The following is a 23,077-nucleotide window of genomic DNA, read 5'->3' as shown; positions in this document are numbered from 1 at the left end:
TTCTGCTACTAATAGCAATGTTTCTATTTGTAGCTTATAAAGTACTTTATGTATGTATTATCTGCTAAATATTGTGGGTTTTCTACCATATAACCAAGAAGAGCGAATCCCTGAAGGTTAAGTGGGGCTTGCCAGTCCACAGTGAACAATTGAGGTGGATTTCCATTTGCATCTGCTGCTCTTCCAACTTACAATTTTAATTACCAACAAAAGTTGTTATAATGGTTATAAAAGTCTTATAAAAGGGTTAACCTCACCAGACGCATTTGTATCAGGTGTGCCAGGAAAAGAATAGATATATTCTAAGAAACGAATGTATTTCTAACAGCCCTGGGTCTTTCCGGTCCTCTCCACTCCCAGTGTTTACCACCCTGTTTAAATAGATAATCTCTCCCCTGGGTTATTATGATGGGATTCCAACTGGTCATACATAAACTCGTACCTTCTTTCCTCTGCAACCACAGTGAGAGTCTAAAAGCTTTCTGGTCATGTACTGTCAAGTTTCTTAACATTCATCGGCTTCTCATCGTCACCAGGAAAAATCCATAGCCTTTGACGTGGCTTAAAGGCTCAGTTCTCCACTGATTTCTGCAGCTTTCTCTTTCTACATTCTGCCTTCTGGATTTCTTTTCTTTTCTCTATCTTGCAAGCCTTGTGTCATCCCCTTTACTTCTTGCCTAGAAAATTCCATCTTAGTTTTCAGGTGTAGGTCAAATGTCTTCTGGTAGAGCTCCCTCTTTCTCCCGGATCACTGGAGATCCACATGTGCGCCTTTGGCATCTGTGCTTTTATTTTGTTAGCTTTCGTTACACCCAGAATTATTTACTGATGAAAAACTCTGTAAGTCCACCGTGTGTTTCTTATTCGTAACTGTAGCATCAACATTTAATTTGGTTGTCAAATTAAAAAAATAACCAAAAGAAAAATTAAACAAAAAATCAACAACAAATGAATGAACAAGTGGATGTAGAAGTAAAATGGTGAGTACTGATATGAATGAGAAATTAATGGCTCTCTAGTCAGGCTTCCATTTAGCTTTTTAAAAAATTGCCCAATTAAACCCCCACCGAAACTTCAAAAACCCGTATGACAAGTGCATAACGCCAACCTATGGGGTATTTTTACACTAACAGTGGTTAATGGAATGACTAACATACGAGGTATGACATTTTGCAGATGGAGAACAGCCGTAGTGATGGATGTTGCAAAAAGGCACACAGTAACAGTATAGGAAACTTTGACTATTTGGAATCAAAATTTCAATGACAACCCTAACTATGCTATAAATGCATCTGTTTCAGTTTCTACATGCTGACAACAGTACAAGTGAAATGGAAATTTCACCCTAATTTGAAGACAGATCCTGTCTGCTCTCCATCTGTAGGTGATTTCCGCTACCAACTGGCAGAATCTAGGCAAAAAAATAAAAAAATAAAAAACCATACTAACTACTATATATAAAATAGATAAACAATAAGTTTCTACTGTGTAGCACAAGGAGCTATATTCAATATCTTATAGCAAACTATAGTGAAAAATAATATAAAAATGAATATATGTATGTATATGCATAACTGAAACATTATGCTCTACACCAGAAATTAACACATTGCAAACTGACTATACTTTCATAAAAAAATAAAAATATTTAAAAATTAAAAAAAAAATTTAAGGCTTTCCAGTTAAACATTTAGAGCATTAAATGATTTAACAATACTTTCTATTGTTCTTTTCAATTCTAGGAACAATGACCTGCAAATTTCCTTGGGATAGTAAGTATTCTTTATATAGGACTACTGTGATGATTGTTAAAAGCAAGATTGCTGGATATAAAATAATAAATTTAGGGCACACTTCATTTTCTTCATGTCCCCAGGTGACAAGAGATAGCATTTTCAGTGACAATTTATTTGTTATTAGGAAGATTCTAGTTTGAGGTTGGATTGATTTAATTAGTGTGTTTTGTGTGTAGGTAGATTTGGAATTTTATACTGAAATATTGCTACCAGTTTCTGCTGAGGTGACTGTGCTTATGAAATGGCTGCTTTATCCCTGCATTTGTACTGTCTCCATTTCAAACAAGAAAGAGCCTGAGGTCGTTGAATAATGAGGGGGACGGGAGAAGGCAGGCTATCAAATATGCTAATGAGTTAACTGGATTGAGGGTTTATTATACTGTGATATCAAAAGCATTTTGTTTGGGCTTCAAATTGAAATGCACTATTTAGAAATAAACAGGTTCTAAAAGGACATTATACTGCCTTGTTAACAAGCCGGTCCATGCACAGTCATCCACTCACTGTTCAGGGTGCATCAGGACCACACCCATAAACCAACGCTTTGAACCTGTACCTCCACAGGCTACTGGTGACTTTGTTTCCTTAATAGAACTTTCCAAGCTGTATCATTCCTCCACTGACAAGTGTTTTGAGAAAGGCGTCTATTCTAAACAGCAAACTTTTTGTCATAGCCCGATCTAACCAAGACGAAGATGTGAGCTCTTTTGAAGTGACTGGATTCAGTACTAAGGAGCAGCTTCTGGCTTGGCCTCTATCATGCTGCACAAGATTTCTAGGTGCTGAGGGAAGTGGTTATCATGCTGTGTAGAATGCAGGGAACTCTAGAACAATGGAGGCAGTTATGAAAAATTGATATTTCTAGTTCGGGGAAGGAAATTTAGACACAGTGATCAGTGTTTTTATTATCATTAGATCAGAACTGCCTATATTTTTAGCTGTGAGAAATATACCTTTTAACATTTCACATTTTCTTTGATTTATGTTTTTCTACTACAGTCTTATTTTTCATAGTGCATAATTCATCATAGAATTATAATATAATCTCAGAGCGATAAAATCAAGAAGCAAGAATGTAACTAAAGAGGAAAATGGTCATTCCTGTGGTATGGCTTGACCCTGTATGGTTCTATATAATACTACTGGATGAGCACAGAATTTCTGTGCATAGGAAATATTTGATTTCCTATTTGTGAAAAAAATTTCCCAGAAAAGGACAAATATTAAAATTATATTAAAATTTCAAAACACTGATAGGGCAGAAATGGATTAAAAAAAAAATACTCTCCAAAAATTCTGTCTTCCATAGAAGCAGTGAAACTGGCAACAGTGGTCAAAATCAACTTTTCAAACACTCAGGAAATTAACCATAGAATTGCAAAAATTTGCATAGTTTTATTCACAATTTTACAGAATCTCAATAAGAAAAGTCAATGTACTGTTGTCACTGAATTGTGTACTGTAAAAGGCTGAATTTTATGGTATTGAATTATATCTTAATAAAAAAAACTGGTAACATTTGTTCACTAAAGAAAAAAGGGGGAAGAAATTCACCTTGGTGTCAATATTTATATACATTCAAAATAATCAGATAATGAGATATTACAATATTAAATAAAAGTTTAGGGGAAATATTACCTTTGGAACAGTAGCAACCCTCCAAAAACTCTATAGCAAAATCTCAAATTATTTTTGCATTCAGATAATTCAGTTTTACTACATTGATATAGATGACTTTGAATTTTAGGGAATTAAAGCAAATATTTGCATGGATAAGCATGGAAAATATCAACACTGATTTGTGTCTGAGTTTACTTTAAAAAATTTCCTTGGGATATAGAAGGGATCTATGAAGTTTAACTATGTTTACGAAACTTCCGTAAAACAGCCCATTTCCTTGAAATTTTGTACAGCAAATAAATTTTACTAACAAACAGGGGGCAGCTGTAAATGATGCATAATGATGAAAAATAGATATGCTTTGGTTTTCTGAATCAGAAAGGTGATGAAAAATTAATAGTGGGGCATAATTCCTGAGTCTTAAGGCTAAAGCCTGAGTGAAAAATTAGTATCCTATAGAACAGGCTGGGGATTTGAGAGCATTCATTTCTCCACAAGCTTCACTTTACAAATTCATGCTACTTTGTTTAATCTCCCTTTCATTCATTAGCCGAGTCATTAATATATTTATTCAATATTTAATTTAATTTAGATATTTGATGTTCAGTTAATCTTAAGCATTTATTAAGTAGCTAATGGTGCAAAATATTGTTTAAATGTAATGAATACAAGACTGGTAGCGATTATAACTCTTCTTTCATGTAATTACAGAATGGACTTAAGGCCATGCGTGGAAATCTTTTGAGGTGTAGCAATTACATATCTCTACTAAAGGAATTCAAATACAGAAATATCATCATGGCAAGAAGGTCTTTTTATAAGCAGTTGAAATGTTCTTGAGCGATTCTAAAAATTGTTTAAAGTGCCTTTCATATGTTAAGTTCGCACAGCAACCCTTAAAATAGGCACTACTAGTATCACCATGTTATAGAAGGCAACTATGTGGTGGAGACATGATGGTTCATCAAGTTCAGCACACTGCTCCTTCCCGTGTGCTATTTTAAAGATAAACTTGGACATCTTATTGTTTTAGCCATCATAATTCAGAGAGTATCTCTGAAAGAGCTGAACATTTTTTCAAGATATCCGCAATATCACTGTTAAAAAATAATAATTTCTTACCATTAAACATCTATCTGTCTTAAAACTCTTTGATGATGATGATGATTTTTACAGTGGGCTTGACTGGAATCAGGATAAAATCAATATTCCCACATGGCACGTAAAGTCTGTCTTTTGATTAAAGAAATCTTTTCAAGACGTTTCTTTATCCCTGTTTTTCCAGCAAAATGGCAGTTAGATCCAGACACCTATCAGATTCAGCTCTCACGTTTTTGGTAAGAATACAGCATAGCTCGTTTTGGGAGCTTCCTGTTCACATCAAGAGGCACTAATGTCTGATGTCTCTCTATGTAGAATGTTAAGATTTGGCAGTGAGATCAGATATTATAAAGTTTCCCATTACCCTTTCATGTCATAACTTTAGCATCTGTGGATGACAATTATTTAGATCAATTATTTCACTATGGTTTGCCAAATGGTGGTATTTTATTTTTATTGCTTATTCTGCCATAAAAAAAACCTACAGGGAAAGAGAAAAATGTGGTAGGAAGGGAGTGTGTGCTGTGTTTCCTTTCAAACTCTTTTTATTCTATATCATCAGATAGGTGAGGACTGAGCTGGCAAAACTACATCTCTAGTTTGGGAGAGGCAGAGGGAGAAACAGTCATACACGTAAATGAATTTTGTCCCTGTCATAATAAATATTATATTGGGGGGCACAAAGAAAGAAGTGACAAATAATTCTTGGGAGTTAGAAGCAGTTAGAAACAGCTGGAAAAAGTAATAGAATGTGTGTGTGTGTGTGTGCGCCTTTGTACACATGGGTACATGTTGATAAAATGAGAAAGAGGTGGCAGAAAATGGAGGACTTTATTAATTGTATAAAGCACGTTGTAAGTTTTTCTTAATAGGCAGTGAGATGAAAAATTTTAAGCAAAAGAATATGAAAAATTTGTGTTGTAGGAAGATCACATTTCTAGCTGCAAGAAGGATGGACTGAAAGGAAAAAGACTGAAGGCAGACCAGTGCAGTACTTGGATTCCTGCAGCTGAAGTGGAGGAAGATGAAGGTGTGACCCTGTAGCTACAGTAGAATCAGTCTTTCTTTGTACCCCGAGCTTAGCACTTGTTAAATTAGACTGAAATTTCTAGTCTGCCTTCTGCATTGAACCAGTGAATATCAAACCAAGGTGACGGGAGCAATTTGCCCCAGGTGCAGGCCATAAAAGTGGATCATTTTAAAATGCCAGTAAAACCAACTATCAATTAATCTGCTTTTTATTATCACCATGCACCGGCAACCCTAAACTTTGTTCCTATTAAAACACTTCTCCCTGACAAAAACATATTTTGTTGGTCTAAGTTCTCATTCATTGTTTCTTTTCATTAGTTTTAACGAATCAGTTTCCAATGGGTCTCTTAACAGCATTTTAAAGAAAACCTAATTTGCTGCTTCTTTAGCTCCTGCTGCTGCGATTGGAGAGTGAGGGTCAGAGGGAAAAAGAGACTAGATGGACAGAAAAATTTACTCATGAGAATATAATCCTGAAGATTATAATAAAAAGTTTCTTCATTAATGTATTCTTGCACATAAGAATGCTATATTCAGTTATATTCAAAAGTAGCTATAATAATATTTTTATAAACATTTTTTCAGAATGTCATCTGCTATAGTTGAGGTGGGAAGCCCCATAAAAATAGACTGGCAGGACCCCCAGTCAGGGCCACTACTCTCCTGCAAGCACCATCCAGTTCCCTGGCCCAGTGGCTTTATCTCACTTTTTGCCTCTGAAATGGCTTACTTCTAGGAAAGTGGAACTTAGCCCTAAAATTCTATTGGTTCCCTGAGCTAACTCCTGATTGGTCCATTTGTAGTGCTTCATTTGCATGGAGCTCACTCCTGATTGGTTATTTCTCTCACTCCTCATTGGTCCATTTCTTTCACTCCTGATCGGTCTATTTCTACAAAGCTTGTTCCTAATTAGTCATCTTTGTTACAGCTTATTTGCATATGATGTTACAAAATGTTACAAAGTCTAGACTGGAGCCTATAAAAGCCTGTGTAAACCTATAGATGGGGTCCAGAGCTTGGAATGTTTACTCCTCTGGGCCCGCTGGCATAATAAAACTGAGTTCTCGAACTCTCTGAGTGCTGCTTGGTCTCTCGCCCGGATCCAGGTTGCTGTCACAGCTGAGCTGTAACACTGAGCTGTAATACTGAGCTGTAACACACTTTTCTGTAACATAGTATTCTTACATATTTAAACTTACAGAGTTTTCTCTTATAGTGTCCCCTTTTCAACATCCTTATATGTACAAATTCAAATTCCCTTCTTTCAAGCCCCAGCTCAAATTCCATTGCTACCACAAAGCTGTCTCTTCTCTCTAAACTTATGTAGCAGTTCCTTTATTATAGCTGACTCCACTGCTTATACTCTGTCAGTCATTGTGTACACATCATCCTATTAAAATTAAATCCATTTTTATTATTGCTTATTCATTGCTGTATCTTTAACACATTTGGTAAAATACTTTGTCCATAGTAGGCACTCTAGAAATAGTCATAGATTACTTTGAGTTCATGTATACAGAGAATTTATATGACTTTTAAGATGCTTTCCAATCCTGCAGTTGTGTGAATCTTTTAACCTCTGGATGTCATGCTTCAAAATGAATGCTTTTGAGAATATAGAGAGGAAGAAAAAATTTGAAAGAAAATAGATTTATGTTTAAGAGTTTTATAAGAAACTCTTTCAAATTGCATCCCTTTTTAATGAACAAAATTATGCTTTGGTAATGTTTGCTTAACTAACCTATACTAAAAAACACTAGTATACAACGTTGCCATAATTTGGAAGCAACTAAGGTGTCCTTTAGTAGGTGAATAGATAAACAAACTGTGGTAAATCCAGACAATGAAATATTATTCAGTGCTGAAAAATAAAGGGGTTAAGCCATGACAAGACATTGGAGGAAACTTCAATGCATACTACTAAGTGAGAGAAGACAATGTGAAAAGGCTATGCACTGTATGATTCCAACCACATAACATTCTGAAAAAGGCAACACTATGGAGACAGCAAAAAAAAAAAAAAGTGGTTACCAGTGGTTTGGGGAGGAAGGAGGGAATGATTAAGCAGAACATGGGCAATGTTGGTGGCAGTGAAAAATACTCTGTGTGATACTATAATGATGGATATCCATCAGTATGCATTTATCCAAACCCACAGAATGTGCGAGTCCAAGAGTGAACAATCATGTCAACTATGGACTTCGGGTGATAACGATGCATCAATGCAGGTTCACCAGTTGTAATAATGTACCATTCTGGTGGGGATGTTGATAGTGGAGGAGGATATTGGGGCCAGGATGTACATGGGAAATCTCAGTACCTTCCCCTCAATTTTGTTGTAACCTAAAATTGCTCTTTAAAAAGTTCTTTTTAAAAAGTGGGGAGCTTTAAAATGACTCTGTAATACAATTGTGTCCACCTACTTGCAACCTGACACAGCAAATCAGTTATTTTCTAAATGTTCTCTGTCTTGCTAGTTTGCCCCTTTCCTGGTCCTCTGGCAAGAGAGTAAAGAATTTTGCTTGGGCTTGTTTCCTCTGCACCTGTTAAGTGTTTCTGGGTTACCAGCTTCTTTAGCGATACATGAGGTACAAAGAAAACTTAGGAAATTCCATTCCCATGTTCTTTGGGTCTCAATGTCTCTAACCAGCCTTCCTTCTTCTATTAGTCTTTAAGAGCCTCTGATTTATGTATATCTAAGGTGTTTAGTTATAATTAGTGGGAGATATAGGGGAACATATATCTATTCCATTTTTCCAAAATTGAAAAGCTCACAATTTGACTTTCATTTCCTTTTTCCATCTTACTTAGTACTCAATATAGCCCCACTTGAACTGATAACATTAAAACATCAGATCACAAGTTAAATAAATATTATATATTAAACAAAAGGTATACCATATGAGCTCCAAAATATATTTATTCTCCCAAAATACTCAACTTCAATGCCTGCTTCCAACACTGTTGACTTTTGGTGACCCTCCAGATTTTATCTCATGATTCTTTGGAAAAGGAGTTTCATAGAGCAGTATTAGTCTAAGTCATCTTTAAAATTTGGAGTTTCTTTTTCTTCAGGGAAGAGTCCTTATTCTAGCTTCCTGCCTTGATCCCCTTGTAACCCAGTTGGAGTCAACCAGGATGTAGCCTCTGGTGAAAGCATAATGGTTTAGGAGAATCAGACCATAAGCTTCTTCCCAAAGGCCATCGCTAGTAATTTGCATTTATTGAATGCTGTTAACTTTAAGCCACATGCTTGAGGTATGGTTAAGTATTCAATAGACTATTACTGAAATAATTTACTAAGAAGGACTGTCAGGATAGACAATCTCACCAGCATCACTTCTCTTGTGGTGGACATATGAAGCTCTGAAATAGTCCTCATTTACCAAATTCTTGCCATTGTGACTCAATTTGAAGTTTTCTGTTGGGAAAAAATAGAGCAGGGTGCGAAGTTCAGATCTACCCGCTGCCCTTCATTGCTGGGCTTTGTATTATAGGCGGATCACCTCTGTTAAATTAAATTTCCTAGGCTCCTTTGCCAGCTGGTTTCCCCTTATCTTGTGACAATGGAAAGTGTTGGGGGCAGTTGGAATGTGGGGAACTAGGATACTCTCCCCCTTCTCTCTTTGCTTTGGGAGGCATCTTTGGAAGTAAAAGTGACTCATTAGAGGCCACAGTTCTTAGTGGACATTTTACTCCTCTCTGTTCCAAATTCTTTATCTAACAGTACTGACTCCTGGGTTCTGGTAAGACCACTACTTCCCCTTTCCCTCCATCTCTAGGAGAGCTGGCAATGCTGTACCTCAGTTATCTCATATAAATCTTCTCTGTGATGCTGTGTTATCCCCGTTATCCCGTGTTGCACAAGTGGCAAGTGGTAGAGATGGGATTTGAACTGTAACAACCTAGCCACCAACCTCTATCCATGTAACCAGCGTGTTGCGGTGACTAAGCCATTCTTCCCAAAATGAAATGCAGAATTTGAGAGTAGCTCTTTCCCTAAAACCTGGTAGGTTATTCAAGGCAAATCATATATCTGGGTTTTGCTTAACAGTCCGCTGTGGACAGTACTTTATATAATAGTAGAGCGAGAAATCAAAAATATATCCAAAATTGAACACAGATTTAAAATTCTGAGTTAATAATGTTTTTCTCCCTATATTATCCTGAAAGAAACAATGTGATACATGCTGCTCAACTTCTCTTCAGCCAACCACAGAGGAGGCTGAGCTCTGTAATTCTTGAAGATATTTATTCCCTCTCAGCGCCCATTCTTTAGGGAAATTTCATGATATTAAGCATCTCTTTCTGCAGAGACGGTGAGGCAAAAACTGGCTGGCTTATGATGAGACAGCTTATTTCCACATATGCAACCAGGAAGAAACCTCCTGTCATTCAGGCCGACCTTTTAGCTTGCTATTGACATTTCTGTCTCGTAATTTGTTAAGAGGTAACTTCCCAGTTGTATTGGGAGAGACTTTCAATCTGGTTGTCAGCTAAAATAAGATTTTAGTGCATCCTCAGATGAAATCGTTTTCTCTTGTGGGCTAAGAGTTTATTAATCAATACCAAGGCTGTTTGGATCGGACTCTGCCTCCATTTTGAATTATGTTAAGTCTCCAACTTGTCAACATTAAGGTTGAACCGATCATTCTCCAGTTTGGGATTTTAAAGGAACATTGAAGATCATGTAACAACTGAATATTTTAAAAGAAGAGTCAGTAGAGATCAAGGAATTCTAATATATTTCCTTTTTTTTAAATAAATACATAAAGCTCTTTATCATTTCCCTCAATTATTTTGCTTAACATGATAATAAGATCTTTCAGAGCATCATTATACCAATTTTCACAGCCTGATGTAAGGACTCATTTCACAGAAATAATAATGACTAGCAGTAATAGATGAATGTCAGTGCCATAACACAAGATTATAAGGCATATTTACACCATCTTAACATACAGAACACCATACACATACACAAAGAAATCACAGATCCGGAACAAATAAAATTCAACCTAGACAACTTACATTTATAGGCTTTGCCTGAACCTTTTAAAAAAAATTTTTTTTTGGTATTTTTTTTTTTCTTTCCAAGCAACAAACAGATATTCCCTAAGTCTTGTGATTTATTTGTAACATTTGTGCTCATGCAAAAATAGTACTTGTTTTATTGCATTAACATTTAAACAGTTTTGGGTTTGGGTCCCAAAACCATCATCTAACATTTTACTTGATGTTGCTTCATCCATATCGTTACTTTATTTGGAGTGATACGATGATTTGTTTTTGGTGAGTTACAAAATGACAAACATATCCAGTTGACCACAATTCAAAAATCAAGATTCTAAGCTTCTTGGTCATGCACATTTTACTTTCATTCTTGTGAAATAGTTTGAATCAGATACACCACTTGATTCAACATTTATTAGTTTTCTGTTTTTTAAAACCATATTTCTAAAAACAACAACAGAAAGAATGAAAGAAAATACCGTCCCACATCCACTGTTCACAAAAAAGGAAGAGCAGCAAGAATCACACTGACCATTGTTAGTACACAGTCAGGTGGTGACACCATAGTAAACATTGAATGTCATTGAAATACTGCAGGAAGGAGATAATTACTATAACCCATACTTCTGTAACAGTTCAGATTGCCACTGGCGTTTGCGCTCTGGAAAATAATCTGGAATGTGGATTTTTTTAAAATCCTGAATACACTTTTTCATTTCTTCTTCCACACTCAGCTTCTCACAGACTTTCTTTTTGGAAAGATTTGTTTCCCGGGACTTGCTGATGAGTGTCTGAAAGAGTTCGCTGTTTCTGCGTTTGTCGGGTGGGGGCATCCACTGCACAGGTGCTTTTTTGGAAGGACGATCCAACGTTAAGGTGTTAGGTTGGTGAGCTGTTGCCTGCTGGGCGCTGGGGGGGTTTTCCTGGGGTGTGCTCGCCTCTGAGTGGCTGTCACAACTGGAAGTGGACAGCTCATTACAGGAAGTCCCGCTTTCACTTCCTTTATCTGTGACTTTGTCATGTTTCCTGTCTTCATGCTCTTGTTTAGGTGACACTATTTTGTGAGGTGGTCCTGAAATGGAAAAAAAAGAGTGGAAAAATGGAGTAAGAAGTGGGAAGGTCAAATTCAGTAAGCTTTATATTTTTTTAAAATTTAAACCAAGAACATGTATCATCTTAAGGAAAATGCTGTTTGTTGTGCTGGCTTATATTTGAGAGATTAAACACCACACCTGGTATTGTTAATGTAGACTGAAACACGCAGTGGGCTGATTAATTATTGATAGCAATGAAATTCGGGAGGTTTGCCTGATGAGCATTTCTGCCACACTATATCATCACTAACTTTATGCTTAAAAAAAGGAAATTTTTTGTTATTTTAGTTACTAGTTCCTGAAATCTGAATAAAGATATCATACATCAGTATTCTACTAGTCCCCTAACTCTTTCATTAGATAGTAAGTTCATTTCTGCTCTAGCTAATGGCATTAGGTGCCCTGTGTCTATTTATTTTACCGTCATAAAGCAGGAAGTATCATTGCTCTATTTTACAAAGCAGTAGTATTCTCCAGGCCCAGAAATGCAATAACATCATTTATACTTCCTAGTGGGAGTCTGGTTTAAATCTTATCCTCAGTCTCTTAATCTTGTTTCCTGTCTATTTCCTTGGAGAGAATTATGAAAGTGCTGTAAGATATATATGTGCCCAATGCTATGCTGAAAAAAACATAGTTGAAATATAGTATTCTCTCAAAATACAAGGCTTACCATTTGAGGTAAATTACCTAGGAGGACAATTTTCAGAAAGCGATAGTTTGCCAAGATAATTATTTCAAATGCACAAACAGTTTATTTCCAAGAGGGAGCATATTTTATGCGCCTTGACTCTGCTGTGGGATTAGGACCTCCATCTAACATTTATTGAACATCACCACAAACCCAGAAGGATAATAAAACCTTGATTAAATGGAGCCCAACCATTCAGATATATAAGTTACCCAAATCTGATTATTTTTCTTGTAGTCAACTTTTATGAACAAGTGCTATAAATCAGAATTCGAGGGAAAGGCATCGTATTTTTAAGCAACTGGCCTAGGGGAGCCCACTGTGCAGCCAGAGTTGAGGACAACTTGTCTAATCCATGGGGTTTCAACCTCAGCCACATACGGAGTTCCCTGAAAGGCTTAGAGTATTGATGCCTTGGTCTTAGCCCCAGAATCCTGCTTTAATGAGGTGCCACCTGGCCATTGGGTCATTTAATAGATCTAGGTGATTTCAACATGCAGTCAAGGTTATGAGCCTTTCCTCAGTCTAATATATATGAATTGAGTTGAAAACAGAGAGGAATAGTTTATATGAACGAGAAGGGCAGGGAAACAAACCAACAAGAATACTTTTCATAAGAGCACCTCCCATGTTCAACTCACTGTTGGATGCCATCACCAATTTTCCTATTTAGAATCAAAGGAAAAAAACATTGACACCGGACGTTTAGTTGAATGGGATTAAAGATTTTAAAAAGCTTTAGAACCTGCTGGAATGATGAAAATATTCTATATCTTGACTGTAGTGTCAGATACAGGACTGTATACATTCTGAAAACTGACAAAATTGCATTGCTATAATGGGTGAGTTTTTCTGTATATTAACTACCCGAATTAGCCTAATCGAAAACAAACAAAAAACCCAAAGAAACCTTAAAGAATATGCACCTATTTGAGGGAAGGTTTTAACCAATATTTCATGCTTACAACACAGTAAAACTAGAACAAATGCAGGTGCTAATGAAAGCTTAGTAAGAAAGTGCACTAGTACATTTCAGAAGCATTTGCAACCGTGCGGTAAAGAAAACAGAAACAAACAGTTGCTTCCTTTGAGCCCTTGCCATTTTCATTTATGGTAAGAGAGACAGCAGGTGAATCTGAGGGATGAGGGTGAAGAAGGCATACTTCCTAATGCTCTTTGCTGACTCACCTATACCCACTCTGTACTCTCCACTGTCCTTAGTGGCTGATGCGCACAAACCACGTCCTTAGTCTCCCCTGCCTTACGGTTTTCACCTGGATTCAGCCAACGATAAAGACTGGCAAGATCACGCCCTCACCTGACCACACCCCTAGGATTTCCGTGATCTGGCTGCATCCCTGGACCAAGCGGCACAGCCCTGTCCAGCAGCTCTCTTCACCTCCTTCCTTCTTCCCCACCCTCCCTCTGCCCCACCTCTTTCCAGATTCCATTAAACTAGGCTCACATCTTCAGGCCTTATAGGTGTTAACCATTTCCTCTGTAATTGGCAGGAGGGCACTGCCTACACAGTGATAAACTGACAATATTCAACTTTTGTCAAACTACCCAATTGGATATGCATTCTCTTTCTTCTGGGACCCTGACTGATAGACCCACACTGGTCAACAACCAACTACTGACTAGCAGAGTGTCATCTGTAGGATCAGCTTTTTAGTGGCACCAGGTTTTAGTGGCAATAATATTGAAATGGGATGAGTTTTCTGAAGTTCTACTGAACTGGAACCAAATTCCAGCTCTCTGGTAAATAGCCTCATGGCCTTGAGCAAGATACTTAGCTCCTCCAAGCCTCCATTTCTTTACCTGTTAAATGCAGGAGTAGTACTTTCCTCATAGGATCTAGAGTACAGTCATTCCCATTGGGAACGTATTACCAGGAATTTTTAAGTGTGCAGATATTCAGGCCCCTCTCCGGAGATTTAAGTTTGCTGAAGGGTTCATGTGTGTGTTTATGTGGCGGACAGGGCGGTGGAGGAGGTGCGGCCTCTGCTTTCCTAATTATCTTAATGGCTGAATGTGATTCCCAGCTAGCACGATGCCCACCAGCGTAGTACAATGTAGGATATAAGGAAATGTTTTTACCCTTTCTGTCAATCTTCTGCATTACTTTAACCAGAAATCTCGACAGAGGCATCTACAATTTTCATTCCCAATAAGGACTAAAGGATCAAACTGCAAATACCTGGGAAAATCAATTTATCTTTAAGGATAAGTGAGTGATGAGAAATCATTCCCTGTTAATAGGTAGGGGGGACAGAGCATTAGACAGAGATACCCAGGCAGAAAAGTAGTAACATCAGAGTGGAAGACGGTATGGAGAGAGGATACTAGGTTCCACCAGAGCAAGGGGTTCATTCTGTTTTTATTCACTGGAGGAGGAGGGAAATGCTTAATGACATAGGCTAGGTCCACGTGCTAACTCAATAAATTATATACAGCTACTATGCCTAATGGCATTACACTTTATTCATGGAGGTGATTCCTCTCCACTCCCCTCCTCAAATGCACACAAATGCAGACTCCACAAGAGGGTAGAATGCAACATTTGTATGATGGAAATGGATTGCTCTTGTAGTGGAAGATGGAAGACCTAGGGAGATTTCTTTGAAGACAGCATGGATCAGTTTGGCCAATGGAATTTTACTGAGAATCACTACATGCCAGGCACTGTGCTGTGATCCAGTGAAGCTCATAGATTATTTCACGGTATAACGTTAAATGTTTAAAATGCATGGGGCACGTTAGAATATCTCCCACTGTAGACTTTAAATTCTATGAAAAAAAGGGAGGTGGGAATCTGATTTGACTATTGTCTTAAAGGCACCTTAGGAGGAAAAAAAAAGAACTTAGAATAGGTACACATATTAACAAGAATGAAGAAATATACACTTTTATTTCTCACTCCTTTTTTTGTTTGTTTTTATTTTTTTGTGTCTCACCCATCCTATTTCTTTTCTTTTTAAAAAATTTTTATTGAAGTGTAGTTGATTTACAATGTTAGTTTCAGGTGTACAGCAAACTAATTCAGTTATACATATATATATATACATATATATATATATATATATTTCAGATTCTTTCTATTATATGTTATTACAAGAAATTAAATATAGTTCCCTGTGCTGTACAGTAGGTCCTTATTGTTTATCTATGTTATATATAGCACTGTATGTCTGTTAATCAGCAACCTTAATTTATCCCTCCCCACCCCTTCTATTTCTTAAGCTATCTTTAGGCAAAGTGGATTCCCAATCAAGACGTTCCCAATTAAGTTCAGATGTTTACTTAAGAAATAATGCTTAACTTTATTTTGTCCACATTTTTTATTTGTTTTTGAAGTGTAATTGATCTACAGTACTATGTTGTTACTGTTACACAACATAATGATTGACTATTTCTATACATTTCGAAATGATCACAGTAAGTCTAGTTACAATATGTCACCATACAAAGATACAAAGATATTACATAGCTATTCACTATATTCTCTATATTGTACATTTTATACCTGTGACTCATTTATTTTGCAACTAGAAGTTTGTACCTCTTAATCTCCCTCACTTATCTCTTTCCTTCGTCCAACCCCTCCCCTCTGGAAAACACCTGTTTGTTCTCTATGGACAACTCTGTTTCTGTTTTGTTATGTTCATTTGTTTTGTTTTGTTTTAGATTCCACTTATAAACAAAATCATACAGTACCCCTTGTCTTTCTCTGTTTGACTTATTTCACTTAGTATAATACCCTCTAGGTCCATCCATGTTGTTGTAAATGGCAAGATTTCATTCATTTTATGGCTGAGTAATATTCCATTGTGTGTGTGTGTATACACACACCACGTTTTCTTCATCCATTTGTCTATTGATTGTCACTTAGGTTACTTCCATATCTCAATTATGCAAATAATGCTGCAGTGAACATAGAGGTGAAGATATCTTTTCTAATTAGTGTTTTCATTTTCTTTGGATAAATATCCAGGGATGGAATTGCTGCATCATATGGTAATTCTGTTTTTAATTTGAGGAACACACTCTTGAATGTATAGAATACTATGATAGTTCCTATATAAATCATTAAGAGTAACAGTCTCCTTTTGATTTATGTCAGAATTTTTGATAATGTGTAACATATTACATATCATTATTGCTGCTTGATTAGGCATACTTTAAATCACTACTGATAACTTAATGGATTTAAATTAGGACTAAGCTAAAATAAGAAAATTATTTATCTGTTTTATACGACACGAAATTTAAGAAAAATAAAGAGGAAATAATGATTTACTCTGGTTGCTTAGTTTTCATGTGGATGCCTTCTAATTGTAGGCTTCCAGGGATAATTTAAAATTTTGCATCATTCTATTCAATGATCCAAAGCCACTTGAAATGTCTTCAGCACAACATGAATAATAATTTAAATAACACCAGGACTTGCATATATGGGAACAGCATGGTTGTCAGAAAATTCTGTGTCTCTTCAACTCATAATAGAATCAAATCTATACCTAAGTGATCTTTCTTAAAGTGCTTTTGTCCTCTGAGTTACAGCACCAATCATACAATATAAGAAAAGAAAATGAAAAGTGATTTGGTGGCTTAATCAGCTGGGCTTTATTGCATCACATAATGAGAGTAATGACCCACCATTAGGGTAAGTAACAAATCAGTGAATACATACATCTCATACCTATCTAAGATTTAACTTTAAAAAGGCGTTAATTATTTAAAAGTCCAAAACATTTGTATAGCTAGAAATGTGTTTGGGAAATTAAATCTTTTACTTTTCATCTGCCTATTTGCCATTAAGTAGACTAGGATTTTCAGCTAAGAGTTGATTGTCTTTCAAGGGGATTTACAGCCTTACTGAGGAGACCTGCAAGCCAGCTACTTCAGTCACACTGCTCCACAATTAATTTTTAAAAGAGCAGTCAGGACACACATGCACACACACATAACATACATTACACTCCTTTATTATGCTCATATCTTTCTTTAGTGTGGGAATAGCCTTGGACGATCTGGGTCTGCGCTTGACTCAGTCTCCCTAAGCAAGTACTCTGTGCTGGTCATGTCACCTCTCTAATATTTGGTCCTTGTTGGTTAAATTTTTTTGGCTTGGCCCCTAGATCCATTTATGTTATAAAGTCCTGTAATTCTAAATGATATAATGAATAGAAAGGGCTTTTCCATGCAGCAAAGTTCTGATATTAAATGTAAAATGTTAAAGGGCTACCATTAATAGAAATTGTCTCTTAGAATAAGGAAACAAATTCAGTTTCTATATAAGTACTTCACAGAATTACAGGGTTCAAGGATAACTTTCTCTAAGTTCACTGATAGGAGGTGTAGTTCTAGAAGACATTATCAACTGACATTTGTTTCATTAAATCTATTCTTGTTATTGAAATGCCAGCAAGTAGAATGATGCTTAAGGCAGCACAGTGCAGACTGGCTGGACTTACATCCCAGTTTAACAACTTACCAGGTGTGTTTTCTTGGTCAGGTGACTTACTTTCCTTGGGCCTCTGTTTACTCATGTTTAAACTTCAAGTTGCAGTAAGAATTAAAAGAGCTAATCCATGTGAAGTACTTAGGATGTGCCTGGCATGCATTAATGCTCACAGTGTTAATTATTATTATTAAACAGGATACATATCCAGGGCTACTTGACTGTGGTATGACATATTTGTTTATCTGAATATTGACAGTGGTGATTGAGGAATCCAAAAAATCCCATTCTCATTTTGGCTCCACACACGAACCTAGGAACATATGAATTGCAGGCATGTCATTTACATCTTTGGGCTTAAGTTTTTATCTAGTAAAAATTAAATAAGAATAGTAGTTCCTAGTCACATGGCTATAATAAGAAAGAAGAGAATATATGTCAAAGCAATTTTGCTGTAAAATTCTCCATAATAGACTTGAGAGGCTATTAAGTATTACATTCTTATGTCCAAAGAGGAATTTACTGGAGAAAACAGAACACAAAAGCTCTCTTTTGAGCTATTAAATGTGTGAATTAAAAGTAATAGTAAAAATATTACATTAAACAAAATAAAATAAATTGAAGGTATCACAATGGCCCAAAACCTGTAAAATTCGGCAAAACGGGGCTTTCAATTAATTTCACTGGATTTTATTACATTGATATAAAAAGGAGGAAATGATAGCTTTTCTAAGTCATTTGGGTGAATAGTGTAGTACAGAAATTAAACACTAATATTTTCATCTTTAAAAAAGGCATTTGACTACCTAGAGTTCTGAGTGTCTGAGTGCCTACATTCAATAAGAGTACTTCCATATTTTTTCTTGGAAAACACTGGCATTTCCAAATGAAGTTTATGTGTACACCTGCATGCTTGAAAAAAAAAAACTCTTTTATTTTAATCTCTTTACCTGCCTAGTGATGATAAAAAAGACTAAATATGTAAAGTGTGTCTGCAACAGGCACAATTCCCGGAAGGGAAATTACCCTTTAATAGTACTAAACTCAATGGTGTGTGAATGGTTATGTGGTACTTGAACAGAAAGAACTGATCCATCTTTAATATTAGCACCACATGCCTCTAAGTATTAAGCAGTTAAATCAAAAGACAAAACTCCATTTCGATTTTGATAAACATTTGCTGAGCACCTACTATGAACCAGGCACAGTGTTAGCTTCAACAGGAAGGACACACACACACACACACACACAGTCCCCGATGTCAAGCAGTTCAGGCTTAGGGTGACAAGCACAGCAGTGCGGCTCTAACTAAAGTCTGAATAGGACACGAAGGATGGAGCAGAAGCAAACTGTGACTGGAATGAGCTAAGGGATGGGGATCATTTTCAATTCATCCATTAAAATCTGCATGTAAACTACAGTCATCCCCTCTGTATACATAGCTCCTGTGTATCTGTGGCTCCCCCCAATCTGCAATATCTCAAGTTAAATTGAAACTTAAAGATCATATAGGAGATGCATTTATCTTAAGAGTAAAAAAAAAAAGGCTATTTAAATGAATAAAAATAATTTTTATATAAGAAAAATTAAACTCAATTCCTAATGTTTTTAATAATCTTTACTATTATTACTTGACCACTTCTATGAACAAAAGTGAATAAAAGAGAAAAGAAAAGAAGGGTAATTTAAAAAGAGAAACATGCTGTAGCATTCTTTTTCCCACACTGACATGATTAGTCACTAACCCACTCTTCTGACTCTCCTTGTACCTGTTAATTTTGAATATGCTTATTTACGTACAGTGTATCTCGCCGTCCTTAAATGGTGACTGCCTAGCCTATCATGAAGACTTGATCGGAGTAATTGCTTAACAAAATTAATAAAATGAGAATGATCTTCACTCCTCTGAATTTCTATAGTATTCACTACTGACTGTATCAATCATTTGGTATTTAGCATTCACTACCTTTTATGTTACTAAACATTCACCTAAATGACCACAGGAGCAGTAATTATGCTCCCATCATCCCCACACAAATGTCCATTCCAAAGTCACACAACGAGTGTCCTATTGTCCCCTAAAGGGTTAAACGGTTGACGCTTGAACAGCATGGAGGTTTGGACCATCAACCCTCTGTGCAGCCAACAATCTAAGTATAAATTATAGCCAGCCCCCCAAACCTGCAGTTCCTCCGAATCCACAATTCTGTATCCTTGAATTCAACCAACTGTGTATTCATAGTACTGTAATATTTACTACTGAAAAAAATTTACATGGCAGTGGACCCGTGAAGTTCACACCCATGTTGCTGAAGGCTTAACTGTGGTTTCCATGACGGCTGAGGCTGTGTCTTAAATTTCCTTCTATCACTCAGTTCAGGGGGTTGATTTGTTTTATCATCGAATCAAAGATACAAATAGAGTGAACAGGCAAATGTAATACATCTAGGAAAAAGTGTGCGAGAAAATACACATTTGATGGAATACACATCGGAGGAGGTTTCCAAACTAATCTTACCGCCTTCGTCCCATTCTGTAAGTCTGTGTCTTCTTGTTCGCTATTGCTGCAGATGACATCCAAGTCACCTTTTGCTACCCAATGCATTCATCTTTTATTTCCAACTACTTTCCACGTCTTATTAATTTTGCACTTACAGTAGCTCTTGAATCTATCCCTTCATTGCTATTCCCATTTTCACCGCTTATAACAGGGCTCTCATTATTTCTGTCTCCTAACCAGTTCTCTGACTCCATTTTAGTCCCATTTCAAACTATTCTTTACACCATTGCTAAATAAATATTCCTAAAGTCTAATTCCACCGAGTGTTCTCCCATGTACAAAACAAAACAAAACCTTCTCAATAGCTCCTCTGCTCACGTAACGAAATTTGAATGCCACATTTTGGCACTGAGAACTGTCCTCAGGGTGACCCAAAGAAAGGATTGTCCCAGCCCATCTCGTAGTGCTCCTCACACAGCAGCCAGAGGACACTCGATCCTGGTAAATGCCTGCGTCATCTATGCCAGTTTCACTCTCTCTGGATTGCGTCCCTCCCCTGCCCCATATCCTTCAAAGTTTGTTCCAAATGGTGCTTTCAGCATAAAACCTTCCGTTCTCACATTTTGGTTGTGAATTCTTGTTATTTCTTGTTCTCTTAATGACCCATCGCAGTTTGTATGAACCTACCAAGTGTTGAGCCTGTCTTGTCTTGAATAATAGTTATTTCTATAGGAATTTAAACTTTCATCCTTGTGTTCTGCCCCACAAAACACACACACACAAACACACAAACCACCTCTGTTAGTCACTGCAGAACAGTGATTCTTTCCCTTTTATCTTTGTATTTCCTGGAGTGCCACCCCCATGACAAGGCTCATGATAATCCAGTAACTGTTTGCTGAACTGAATTCAGTGAAATTAGTGTAATCTATAAAAGAACGTCTGAGCACATAGGAAATTGTTTAGTCCCCAAAGAAATCTTCTTTTGTTTTAACTAAAACAGATAAACCCAAGTGTAACTATGTTTACAGTGTGTAACAAACAAAAAACAAAGAAGATATGAGCCTTTGGCAGTAATCTGTAAGAAGGACCTCAGAGTCTCTCCAGTAAGTGAAAATATTCCTTTGGAAAGGTCCCTATGTTATCCCTTTTAGGTTATTAAAGAGAAATAAAAAGTATCAGGGAACATACATAATAAGGAAAAACAATTTTCTTTGTTGTGCGGAAGAATTCTACAGCACTTACGTGATTGTACCTAATACTGGCACCTAAATACATCGAGGAGGAAAGGTATTAAGCGTTCATGTGTCCATTCAGAACCCCTATCACATGCAAAATGGTCACTGACACCTTGCAACAAGTCCAACAAGTCTTCATTTAAAACTGGTCTCCACATTTCACTCATGGGAGCTACGATTCTGTGGCCCATGCACACATTTTGTATTAAAAAATTTTTTTTAATTAAAAAAAAAAGAAAGAAAAACAAGAGCTCCCGAAAGATATCCAGGTTCCTTTTGGATCCTGAAATTAAGAGCTGCTCATTCTCAGGTTCCCACGTCCGAATCTACTATCCCTCATTATTGCTGTCTGGCTGTTTTCCCCCATGTGCTGAGGAAGCCACCTTCTAGTGACCTCCTTTTTCACAGGCACATACTGTATAACAGGGATAATTTATCTGCTTTTCAGATTTGTCAACACCAGCTTACTTTTGCTTGTTCCACGTCTATAAACTGGATCCTAACACCCTCGTGGTGCTCAGCAATGACTAATGAGAAGTTGTATACCCACAACACATCTGATAGCTGTGGGAGGAAGGGAAGGGCGCTCTGTAGATGTAGGCTGGGGTGCACTTATGGTGTGCCGTGTGTAACAAATTGATAGAAAAAAAAAACATGCTGGCTGTGAATTATCCTTGCCTGTTACAAAATACTAAAGAAAAAACTGTCGATGACAACAGAGGAAGGAGAGCTTGTGAAGAGGTAAAAAAAAAACCAGGATAATACTCTTGGGTTACAGGAGCAGCAGCAATTTCAGGCAGAAAGTCATAGTCGGGGGGATTTTTATTTGTCAGATCTCTTCAGATTCTGAGGGCCTGCCGACCAAGAAACGTTTTCAAGTACTATCAACGACGGCTAGCAGGATGCAGCTTCTTACAGTTGCCATACTATTTAATGTGAGTGCCACTTCTTTCACTTTGATATTTATAAAAGTGTGTCTGTTACAGAGCCAACTCAGTGCAGAGTCACTAGAGTGAATGGCAAATGGAAACACACATGCTCACATCAGTTTAATTCCATGTTGTGCTGACAACAACAAAAAAATGCTCAGGTTTTGAAAATAGCAAACCTGTGCTTGAAGTCAAGTTCTGACACCTACTCACTGTGTGCCAACATCTGTCTTTGAGAGTCATTTTCCTATTCTGTTTAAGAGGGATTAAAAATATGGTACCTCCTTCTTAGAATCGCTTTGAGGAAAGATGTGCAAGGAAGAGCCTTATGATAGGCTGAGAAGTAGCCCCAGAAAAGGTAGCAGGTCCTAATCCTTGAAACCTGTAAATGTCACCTCATGTGATAAAGTCTTAGTGGGTGTGATGGAGGATTTGTGGATCATTATATTATTCTGGATTATCGAATTGGAGCCTAAATCAATCACAGATATCCTTGCAAGAAGGAATTTGAGGGAGATTTGATACACATACACATATGGGATGAGGAGGCAATGGGATCGCAGAGTGAGAGACTGGATTGCCGTGGCTACTAACCAAGG

The 23,077-nt window shown here is 36.9% G+C and overlaps 1 protein-coding gene across 1 annotated transcript in view; it reads right to left on the bottom strand.

Annotated features, from left to right (window-relative positions):
• Nucleotides 1-10,956: 10,956 nt before the first annotated feature.
• KCTD8 (potassium channel tetramerization domain containing 8) overlaps nt 10,957-23,077 on the bottom strand; it is a 231,320-nt gene continuing 219,199 nt past the window's right edge. The window contains exon 2 of the mRNA XM_072973769.1: nt 10,957-11,634. Coding sequence (XP_072829870.1) covers nt 11,174-11,634 — 461 coding nt within the window. The 3' untranslated portion in view covers nt 10,957-11,173. The remainder of the gene's footprint in view (nt 11,635-23,077) is intronic.

Source organism: Vicugna pacos, chromosome 2, assembly GCF_048564905.1.
Source record: "Vicugna pacos chromosome 2, VicPac4, whole genome shotgun sequence".
Classification (NCBI taxonomy): Eukaryota; Metazoa; Chordata; class Mammalia; order Artiodactyla; family Camelidae; genus Vicugna; species Vicugna pacos.
Note: the sequence above shows the minus strand (reverse complement) of the source record. Positions and strands in the feature narration are given on the sequence as shown.